Source organism: Chanodichthys erythropterus, chromosome 24 (assembly GCF_024489055.1).
Source record: "Chanodichthys erythropterus isolate Z2021 chromosome 24, ASM2448905v1, whole genome shotgun sequence".
Classification (NCBI taxonomy): domain Eukaryota; kingdom Metazoa; phylum Chordata; class Actinopteri; order Cypriniformes; family Xenocyprididae; genus Chanodichthys; species Chanodichthys erythropterus.
In genome coordinates, this window is record NC_090244.1 from 20,434,363 (window position 1) to 20,445,978 (window position 11,616).

At 39.3% G+C, this 11,616-nt stretch overlaps 1 protein-coding gene across 8 annotated transcripts in view; it reads right to left on the bottom strand.

Moving 5' to 3' along the window:
* The window catches only part of tjp1b (tight junction protein 1b), a 163,847-nt gene that overhangs the window by 26,185 nt on the left and 126,046 nt on the right, over nucleotides 1–11,616 (bottom strand). For 6 of the 8 annotated variants that reach the window (XM_067380318.1, XM_067380323.1, XM_067380317.1 and 3 more), the window contains 6 exons: nucleotides 11,524–11,616; nucleotides 11,176–11,344; nucleotides 9,636–9,780; nucleotides 1,512–1,639; nucleotides 1,170–1,275; nucleotides 941–1,091 (listed from right to left, as the gene is read on the bottom strand). The exon at nucleotides 11,524–11,616 is cut by the window's right edge. In XM_067380318.1, the coding sequence (XP_067236419.1) occupies nucleotides 941–1,091; nucleotides 1,170–1,275; nucleotides 1,512–1,639; nucleotides 9,636–9,780; nucleotides 11,176–11,344; nucleotides 11,524–11,616 (792 nt within the window). Of the gene's footprint in view, nucleotides 1–940; nucleotides 1,092–1,169; nucleotides 1,276–1,511; nucleotides 1,640–8,878; nucleotides 8,915–9,635; nucleotides 9,781–11,175; nucleotides 11,345–11,523 lie in introns of all 8 variants that reach the window. The other 2 variants (XM_067380321.1, XM_067380315.1) reach the window with 1 other exon arrangement.

Below are 11,616 nucleotides of genomic sequence, written 5' to 3' on the forward strand. Positions count from 1 at the left end.
ACACAGTTTTATCGCCCAGGCCTAGGTTTAGAGACAAAAAAAATGTACCAAGCACAATGTTCTCTCACCATTCCTGATTTCTAACACGCACAACCATCCTGTATCAAACTGCCAAAGTCACGTGAACCACTGAAATTTCGAAACGTTTTGAAACACTTATGATGTAACAAAGCCTCGTTTACTGAAATCACGTGACTTTGGCAGTTTGACATGCGCTCTGAAACACTGATTCGAAACAAAGTTTCATAAAGTTTCGAAGCTTCAAGAAGCAGTGTTTTGAAATCGCCCATCAAAGTCATTATTTTGTTTTTTATGGGCACACAAAAAATATTCTTGTCCCTTTATAACATGTTCATTTGACTACCACTGTTTTAAATGTCTTTAGTAGCTTTCTGGGCATGAAAGTGTAAATTATCTTGCCGTCAATGGAGGCCTCACTGAGCCATTGGATTTTATCAAAAAATATCTTAATTTGTGTTCTGAAGATGAACAAAGGTCTTATGGGTGTGTAACGACATGAGGGTGAGTAATTAATGACAGAATTTACATTTTTGGGTGAACTAACCCTTTAAAGTGTAACAATATTTTACAATAGTACTGTATTTTCATAAAACAGATACAGCTTTAGCATCAGCATTAATATATATTAAATATTACAGAACCCAATATTTTGAACGGTATGTATAAATATACATTGTACACATATATACATAAGTTGTTTGAGAGTGAAAAGAGACCAACTCTTTTAAGTCATTTGCAATGCTTCATGGGAGTGGGCGGTTACAGTTGAGTTCCTCTGCCATAGTTCCTGCTTCCACAGTAACACTGACTACTCTGATTGGTGGCTCACTAGCAACCAAAAGTACAGCAACCTGATGACCTTTAGAAGTAGCTGCCCATGTAGACTAAAGTTTTTGCAGTAATTAATCAGTGAACTCACCCTGAGAATCTGGTCTCCCTCCTCCAGGCCCTCTTTAGCAGCAGGACTGTCCTCCAGAACTCCCGCCACAAATATCCCGACATCATTCCCACCAGCGAGTCTCAACCCGACACTCTCGCCCTTCTTAAACTTCACCAGCTTCATGCTCGGCCTGAGGGTGGACACACAAACTCAACATCTTCATTCTCAATATCTCTAAAACAGTTTTGGGCAAGCTGGTGAGACGCACCGTAAAATGCTGTCATCATGTGTGACGCTGGGCACGGGGGCGTCTGCCGGACTAACAGGCAGGTCCACGTCAGGCTGACCAGGTTGAGCGTACACAGGCTTGGGCTCTGAGGAGATCAAAGCATAATGAGCAGCTGAGTAAAACACACACACACACAAAATTGTCACCACAGGAGAGTGTCGCGCACTGGGAGGTCACAGAGACACCCAGCGGGACGGAGCAGGTGGGAAGGCACTGTCACAACTGACAAACTCCCGCTGCTCATCACTGCCTGCGCACAAGCCCACATGCACAGGCTGAGAATGTTTGATCACAGTGCATCCATGTGTAATGACCTCTGACCTGGCAGAGGGGGGAGCTGTTTCTCTTCTCTGGCTGCGCTCTGCTCTTTCGGCATCTCCTCCACCATCTTAGCAGGTAAGGGGAGCGGCCCAGCCTTTGAGATCCTGTCTTCATCACGGCTCCTGTGACTGTGGGTGTAAAAAAACAGGACAACAAAGAGCAAAACTGTGAAAATGTTATCATATATTGGTCTTTAATGAGTAATGTCATGACTTATAACAGTAATTATCTGTGGAGGAATCATTTTCTTTTTAATGATTTGGTCAAACTGATACGACAAGAAATTTAAATCAGTGGATTGTATGTGACAAGTTGCTTTGGAAGTAAAACAATAAAGGGAGTGATCTGTTTGAACCATAAGCAATGCAAAGCTTGGTGGAATCAATCCTCAGAATGATTCTTCTTTGACTTAGCCTTAAAAATAGGTTTATCTGGAACAAATACAATTAGAGTGACTCTAACATCTACATTTACATGATGTACAACTAAAAAAAAACATTGATTTGTAAAATTTATCGACAATAATATTGACTTTTGAATGATCTTTTGAAACAACTCATTAAGATCTCAACTAGAGTGATGGCATCAAACTCAAACAACTACATTTACACGATGTAACTAAACAACACTGGTTTGTAAAACTTATTGACAATAATATTGACACGTTTGAATGATGAATCAGTTTTGAATGATGAACAGTGAATCAGGCTTTTGAATTCATTGATAGATAAAAATGAACCAAATCTCTAACATGAACTTGATTTCATTAACTGTTATGCAATGAACAAAACTATTAGAACTTATGCCTATTTAATATTATTATTGATTAACTAAATACTTATTTTCTTACAATAACAAACATGTAAATAAATAGCCACACTGCTGAAATGTTTTTGAATTGCTGAAACGAATCAGTTACGAATAGTCCAAACAAACCAAATCACTAAAATGAATCAGACCTCCCAAAATCAACTTTACTGACTGGTATCCATACACAAGTATCAGATATATGATAATACAGATATAAATATCAAAGATTAAATATAGACTTCTTAAAGAACACATAAAATGCCTCGCATCTGGAAACATTTCATTTAACTAACACTTCAAACTCATCAGTTTTTCTTTCTTTTTTTTACCGATTCATTGAAACAGTTTAAATAAAATGAAACCGACGTATCAAATTCACAGCTAAACATATTTTCTCCAAAGACCACAAACATTCTCAACACAAGTACCCAAACGCAGACGTGAACGCTTGGCCAATGAAGTATGTTAAAGTGTTAGTTCACCCAAAAATGAAAATTGCCCCATAATTTACTCACCCTCAAGCCATCCTAGGTGTATATGGCTTTCTTCTTTCAGCCAAAGAGAATCAAAGTTATATCAAAAATATCTTGGCTCATCCAAGCTTTTATAATGGTAGTGATTGGAGGATGAGATTTTGAAGTCCAAAAAAGTGCATCCATCAATCATAAACGTACTCCACACGGCTCCGGGGGGTTAATAAAGGCCTTCTGAAGCGAATCGAGCATCTAAAAAGCATTAACTTCCACGATGTAGTACACAATGCCATGACGTACTACACTATGTCCTTTATTATAACATGTAGTACATCGTCATTGTGCACTATGGCGCGGAAGTTAATGCATATGGCTGTCGTGCCGGAAGCTCGTTATTTTACTTTATAAAGTTTTAAATAAGGATATATTTAATATAACTCTGATTGTGTTTAACTGAAAGAAGAAAGTCATATATATACCTAGGATGGCTTGAGGGCGAGTAAATCATGGGGTAATTTTCATTTTTGGGTGAACTATCCCTTTAATGTGGCGGTAACTGACCTCAGTATTCCAGGGGGCGATAGAGTTACCTTCACATATCTGTGCTATTAAACCAGAGGTCAAGCATTGAACTTACTTTAACTAACTTGCTCGACAAGATTCTCAAATTGTTGCTCCGCTATGACAGTAGCCGACCTGAAAGAATTGAGAGGTTACACGAATGTCCACTATAGCACCCCTTGTGGCAACGCTGAGAATGCAAAATGTTCGCGTTCACATACTTGGTAGAGTATGTTTCAGGCCATAAGTGACTGTACATTAATAACACACCAGTATACCAGGACACTGAAAATATACGGTACATTGTGGAATGAGATGAGCTTTGTGCCGTTCGATTAAAGCCTTTGATGATTAATGCATGCTCTGCTCTCTGCAGGACAACCAAAAACAATACCACTTTTTCCACACTATCAAGCCTAAGCACACAACCCATAAAACACTGTTTACACTGAAAGACAAATGGCAGATGAGAGCGAGGTAGATGGGGAGAGAGGGAGGACGTTGTATGGCTAGGGCAGCTAGGTAGTCTTGAAGGTCACAGCTGTGTTTTGCAGCTCCTTTGTTGGACTATATTTAGCGCAGACCATCTGATCTGGAGTAATGGAGGAGACAGAGAGAGACGGCAAAGAGAAAAGGACTCCAGGTGCACCATCGCCACTGAGGCTCTCCAAAAAAATCGGCACATGGCCAAAGATGACGGGTCCTGCCCGTGACCTTTATTGTCACGGTAAACAACAGCGGGCGACATCCACGGATTGCAGAAACTCTCCATCTCTGCAGGGCTGGGCCGCCACATGTGGTCCTGTTTTATTCATGACAAATGACGAATATCTTTCCCAGCAATTACAGTGTGGCTCAATAAAAAGCATTGGCTGATGGCATTGAGGATAAGTATTAATGCCGCCATTGTGCACCCGAGGGTCTTTACAGTTTTTATAATCCATAAAACTAACTACGAGAAAAAAAGCTCAGTGTTGTGGGGGTGGCACCTGCGTTGCATTTTGCGCTCTATTTCGGAAAAGTTTCGCATTCTGATGTGGTGATGTGAAATTCTTTTGGTCAACAGGAAATTATTAGTGTGATTCAGTACTTCCTTAAGTGGTTTTGCATCAGGACCTAAATTTGGATATTAAGTGACGACCCAACTATTTTTTATGATACAAAAGTGAACCAAATTTTCCATGTTGGCATCTGTCTGATTTGGCTAGGGTCTACCAAGTGCACAATGAATTTGTGCCAAAATATCGTAGAGTCCGACTGGACATTGTAGAGACTTTGACATCAACATACCATTCAACTTTTTCTAAAAAGTTTATAATCCCATTTATTTTGTGATGTTCCATTTGTAATTCTCTAGTTTTTAATTGAAAGAGAAAATGGAGGTAAGAACTTGGCAGGACGTCTTAACACACTCTCTTTCCTCTTTGTTAACAGATTGACAATCTGGAGCCAGGCTGGTAAACTCACCCATGAAAGCAAGATGAAAAATGTTGGATCTCATTTGTACACAAGGTTCAAACCAAGGTGGTTTATAATACTTCTCAATGGCAGTTGTTCAGCAAATGCCATGTGACTAATAACTCTGAAACCATCATGTTTATTCTGATGGAACCACAAGGACATCCACAGGCCCAACTTTTACCCATTTTCCACCAGCATGACCCGGGTGCTAGTTCAGAGCTAGTGCTATTGCCTGTTCAGTGTTGGTTCGACTGGCGAGCCTTCTAAAAAATAGAAGGCTAGAGAGCCAGCACAGAGCCAGTTCTTACGTCACCGTACATGTCTCATCTTTCCCAGCAATATTAGAGTGGCAGCACCAAACACACCATCAACAATGGTGGACATGCATTACTATTGATGCTCATGGCTTTGCGAACCTACTTTGGCATCCAAACACGGCGAATCCAATGTGCTCATGCAGCTCACCGTCATTTGTATAGATGGAGATTACAATCGTGAATAATGATAGACAAATAACATTTTTATTATTAACGTTTGTCTTGTTGGTCACAGTAAGCCCACCCCTTAGCCCCTGATGCAAGCGGTGTTTTGGTGCTACTTGCGAAGCTCTTTTCCTGGTTCAGAGCTGGTGCTTTTGGTGTCAAAAGCCAAAGAAATGATTTGAAACTAGGCTCTGGCTCTGAACCAGCACTCAAACTGCCTTGGTGGAATAGGGGTATTTGAGACATAAAAGGTAGCAGACAGGCAACAATATAAATCCATTTTGATTTTGATGTTCTCTGATGTTCTCAGTGGAACAGGAAGTTCTGCTTCATGTTATCAAACATCCCAGATAACAGTGAAGGTTCTCAGAACTTGGGGTAATGTTCTGGCATGCTTCTCTAAAAGATATGCACAAAGGTCTTCCAGTAACATTAATAGAACAAAGTTATCTGGTCTTCCCATAATGTTTGCAGAATGATAAAATGTAATATCATTCCAGTAACTAAGAAAAAAACTGGACATTTCAAATGTTCAGAGAACATAACATTTTAATAACTTAATGAGAATGTTAGGACACGTTCTTAGAACATATGTGACCCGTCACGGAAACCAGGGACACAAGTCGGCAACACAACTATTGAGCAAACTGAGAAAGAACCGTTTCACAATTGGTGATTTTCATTTTTTTGCAGAATCTGTTAGTTGAGATCATGAAGAAGAATCTCCATGTTTTAGAAAGCAGTATTGGTTTATTTAAAAGCGTACATTTTGAGGTTGAAATTGGCTTGTTTTTAGGGGCGTGTCATTGTCTGTTTGTATTTCCATACTGGAATCGGATACGCCGGCTTTTGTTTCTTTTGTTATTGCCGCCGCCCTCCAAGGGAAGCGTGGCTACTTATTTATGCAGCGCTCTGGCCGGCTCTAGCTGATATCAAAATTTAATGAAGATGGACGCCGCAAAGAATATCGAAAACGAGCTGAACCGTGGCCGTTACACCGAAAATGTTTTGAAGTACAACATACGGCTGGATTCTTTAGCTGCGGAAAAAGAGTGGCAGGACATGCAAATTATTGGACATTTAGAGGCAAACAGACGCATAGTGCAAACTTCGGAGATGGTTACATCCACAAAGAAGACCCCGACAAAGAGAAAGTGTGCCCGAACAACTTATTTCATTGGAGGCAACAAGATCTTTTCTGTTTCTTATGAGGTGAGTTTCCATAAACATCAAAGTTTGTTGTTTTGTGTTCATTCTAAGAACACGTAGACTACACGTTATCTCATGTGTCTATTGTTATTAGCTAGCTCAGGACTGTCGTTTTAATTGTAATCGTTAGCATCGTTTCACTTGCCAAAAAACCCCCATTACTATAATGGGCTTTTTAGATGGTAATGTTAGCATGTTAATTTGAATAACGCTTAAACTGCTTGAATTGACTGGTGTGAATGACTTAGCTCATGTAATCCTTACTATTCTTGAATTGAATGTGACGCTAATAATTTTAGCCAGTTACTACTTCTTAACAAGGATTTACTAATGTAATAGTAAATGTATCAGATTAAACTCCTACGTAAGTAAAAGTATAAAGTATCCGTAGCCGTAAAATGTGCGTTATAAGTCAAAAGTAAAAGTATTGAAGAGTTTAATGTACAGGATTTTTTTAATCCTTTGACTCAAACCAGGTCTAACCACTAACTGAGGTCTAAACCAGGACTATACGGTTATCACAGAATCCTGTTCAAAAAGTTCTAATGACATTTACAATGCACATTATCCTTTATTATTAATAGTATGCGGTAATACTATGCAACCATGCAGCTTTACAGGGGGTATGGCTTATCTAAATGAGATGTAAATGAGCCCTATTGTCACTCCCAGCAGGTGAGAACAGGCGAGAACTGCAAAATCTTTAGGTCATTTTCTGCCCTTTGAGCTTTTTTGAGTGCCTACCTTCAAATGGCCACAACTTCTCCAAATATTATCATCAGATTTCCATGTGTTACACATCGTTGGAAAGCTTGAAGACTACACTTTCAGAATCTGTGAATAACTCAAAATGCCCCAGAACCGACTTGTGCCCCTACTTTCCGTGACTGGTCACATATTTTGTTAGTTGAAACCTTTTCGCCAACACGGTGCCATGCCCATTCTGGCACCATTCCACGTTTCCACCAAAGAAAAGGTGGTTCTCGAATGGAAAAATTGGCTCCTTAATGGTTCCAGTCCTTTATACCAGTTACAGTAGTTCTACAACCAGTTTACAAATACCCCTTTTCCACCAGCATGAAGCAGGTGCTAGTTAGGAGTGCTGTTGTCGGTTCAGAATTGGTTCGACTGACGAGCCTTCTAAGAACCGGTTTGCCTTTCCACGGGCTACAGACCCAGGTTTTCCATCACTGTATACGTCTCATCTCTTTCCCAGCAATATTAGCCCAGCAGCACCAAACACATCATGGTTGTTCAAGATGCATCGGCTTCTCGCAGATCGATTCATCAAAGCCGCGCGAGAGCGATCCAAAAGCACAAGGAGTCATGTGCTCTACAAACGCTCCCGCGGCACTCCAATATTACACGCCGATCGGTCCGTGCAGCTCCGATGCATCTCAAACAAGCTTTCCATCAACAATGGTGGACATCGAGTTACTATTGATGCTCATGACTTTGCAAACCTACATTGCGGTCACAAGTTTCTGTTCATCTTGTTGTTCACGGTAACCCCACTCCCTGATGCAAGTGGTTCTTCCTTCTAGACCAGCTATGTTTTGTTGCTACTTATGAACCACTTTTCCTGGTTCAGAGCTGGTGCTTTGGGTGTCGAAAGACAAAGAACTGATTTGAAACTAGGCTCTGGCTCTGAACCAGCACTCAAACTGCCTTGGTGGAAAAGGGGTAAAAGCAACAACAATCTAGACAGAGGCAAAAAGGCAGCTGCCTAAGCTTTCAGAAAATGGCCTCTGTTTTCACAGATTCCAACTTTACGCACATGGTGCAGGTGGCGCTTCAATCCTATTGGACGACTTTCAAGGATGGTTGGCAGAGCAGATGTGCCTGTAATACCAAGAACTCTCTGAGGCAGAAAACTACTACTACAAACAATGTTAAAAGCAGTATGTTTTCGCCTACACTGCGAAACTGACAGCAGCAGCACTTCGGAGTATGTGTCTATATGTTCATTACCGACAGACGCCCCTATTTTTGTTTTCACTCAGCAGGAAAGGGGTAACACAGCTGAGACCAATTCTGTGAAATTGAATAAGAAATGAGAATGAATGGAGGGATATGTTTGATGTCACAGACGCATGCTGGGATTGGGCACACAAACCAATGAATTTCTTGTACCCAAGTTGGTTTGTTGAGCTTCATTCCCTTAGCCAGGGTTGAGTGACGTTGGAATGATGAAATGAACACGTCAAGTGGTTCGCATAAAAGAACAACACATTTCAGCATACTACACACACGTTGGGTTACACCACTTTGTGAAGCACCCACGTCACATGCTTTAGTGCAAAGCTCACAAAAGCGTTAGTTTGGTTAGCTATGTTCGGGACGCTGCGTTAACCGGACCCAAAAAACTTACAGTGGTCGGGTTCTCTGAGCCGTCGGCCCTGCGGCCCTGATTCAAGACAAGAATCAGAAGAAACTTCATGAACACCTAAAAACCTAAAGGTCTGTAAACATGTAAGTGGTCAATATTGGCTTGTGTGAAGTGTGCAATTTATTCTAAAAAACTTCTGCCAATCTGGATTGTTTGAAAAACAAAAGCCAGGCAACCAGATGGAGCCTGAAGTTGAATACTGGGCAGCTCAAAGACACAAACGGAGCATATTTTCATAGTGCCAGAGAGTTTCCTCTCCTCATAAGTCAACCTACTGATGCTTCCGAGTATTTGAAAGTATTTTACCATATAAAAAATTACACACTTCACCTTTAAATTTAAGGAGGATAGCACATTTGCAGGAAGATGAAATTCCTCTCATCCCTACCGCTGTCACACCCTGGTTTATCTATCTAGGACACATCCAATTTACAGGAGCGTTTTGTCAAGAGCTGCAGTACCGTCTGACAGAGGCTTTTCTCATATGCCTGTCACAAGGCTGTTCTCATATCAGCAGTGAGCAGGCCTGAAACTTCAGGTCTTAAAGTTCAAATCTGTTGAATCTTATAAAAACAGGAAAACTTCAATGAGGGGGGAAAAAACAGAAAGCCAAAAAGACTATTTGGGGATGATTTGGCTCAAATACATCACATGAATCAGACCTCTGATTTCATTTGTACTAAAACATCTTATGTGGCAGCAACCAAAGCAAGTGAGAAAAACAGAAAGAGGATCGGACCTGCCGTTGCTGATCTGTGGCGGAGAGTGTCTAGAGTGGTCCGAGGGCTCTGAGCGGCGGTCCGGAGATCGAGAGCGGCTGCTTCTCTTCCTGTCGTGGGATCGGTTGGAATGATCGGAGGCCACCGAGTGGATGTCTGAAATATCTAACACAAAGATCGAATGATTTCACACCATTACAGGTGTTTGTTACAGTATACCATCTAAAGTGTTTCTATCGGGATATTCTATTTTCCCCTAAAAGATCCTAAAGGAATCAAATAAGAATCAGCTAAGAATTACATATAAAAATTCCAAAATAATGTCAGTTTTTTTTGTTTTGCCTTGTCTTGTTTAAAAAGTCTTAAAAATATATATATATATATTTTGAAATTGGTTTTAATATTAATTTAATTTTTTAATATTTATTTTTAGCTTAAATTTAGTTTTAGTTTTAATTGTAGTACTTCAACTTAAACTTGTTTTATTTTAATTGCCAAGTGATTATTTCTAAATTCTGTTTAAGTTTTTTATCCAATATTTATAAATTATTTTTATTTGAGCTTTATTCTTAATTTTTGAAGTTTCAGTATTAGTTAACAGTAACAACACTTCTTAAAACAAGAAAAAATATTTACTAATGGCATAAGAAAAAAATTACATATTTGGTTAATAAAATTTAAACCAAAATGAAAATGAAAACTGAAAATATAAAACTAAACACCAACTCAATGTATTAATAAATACTATAATGGCATATAAATAATACTAAAATAAGCATTAAAATACTATTTTAAATATAAATTGTTTTATCTAACAAAATTGTTTGAGGTTTATGCTTAAAACAACAAGAAAATAATACTAATTGTCAATAGGATGAAGATAAATTTATTGAAAATAATAATTAGCCTGCTTTGTTTAGATGTTTGACTGTTTGACTGTAAACAATATGTATTGATAACGACTTGGGTGGATAAACTGATATTCTAAAGAATAAATAAAAAATTTATTTATTTAAATGTATCTCACAACTGCTTTGAGAATTTAAGTTACAGCATTTTAACTATATATGTGACCCTGGATCACAAAACCAGTCATATGTCACACGGGTATATTTGTAGCAATAGCCAACAATACATTGTATGGGTCAAAATTATCGATTTTTCTTTTATGCCAAAAATCATTAGGAATGTCATGTCCCATGAAGATATTTTGAAAATTTCCTACTGTTAATATATCAAAAATGTATTTTGTAACTTCATTTGGACAACTTTAAAGGTGATTTTCTCAATATTTTGATTTTTTTGCACCCTCAGATTCCAAATAGTTGTATCTTGGCCAAATATTGTCCTATCCTGACAAACCAATGAATCAATACATCAATGGAAAGCATATTTATTCAGCTTTCAGATGATGTATACATCTCAATTTAAAGTAATTGACCCTTGTGACTGGTTTTGTGGTCCAGGGTCACATATAAGCGTCATTAGCAGGTACAATTGAAAATAGTAAATCAAATCCACTTTGACTGGTAGGTGTGTGCTGTACAGAGACTCTCTCACCATCTCTGTCAGAGGCATTAGCTGAAGGTATGCTGTCATCCATGTCGGGGATATTGAGCAGGGTCGCCCTCTCGTCTCTCTGAACTACCATCTTCAGCTTGCCCTTTGACCTCTCGATCAGCTTCTTAGCATCGATCAGGGAAAGATTCTCAGTCACCGTGCCATTAATCTAGAAGCAGAGTACATATTAAAAAAAAAGTACATGTCATTTATCTCCATTAGCAAATGTCTGCATTCTTTCATAATTCCTCACTAAAATGCGTCACTTCAGTCACGCTCATCACTTAATACACTCCCTTCTCTCCCTCCATCTGTTTCCCCTCCCCTACAGGTGGTAATTTATCTTACCTTGAGCACAACGTCTCCCTCCTGTATGTTTCCGTCTCGGGCTGCCAGGCTCTCAGGGGAAATGTCCTTTACGAAGATGTGGCTGGCCAGGCG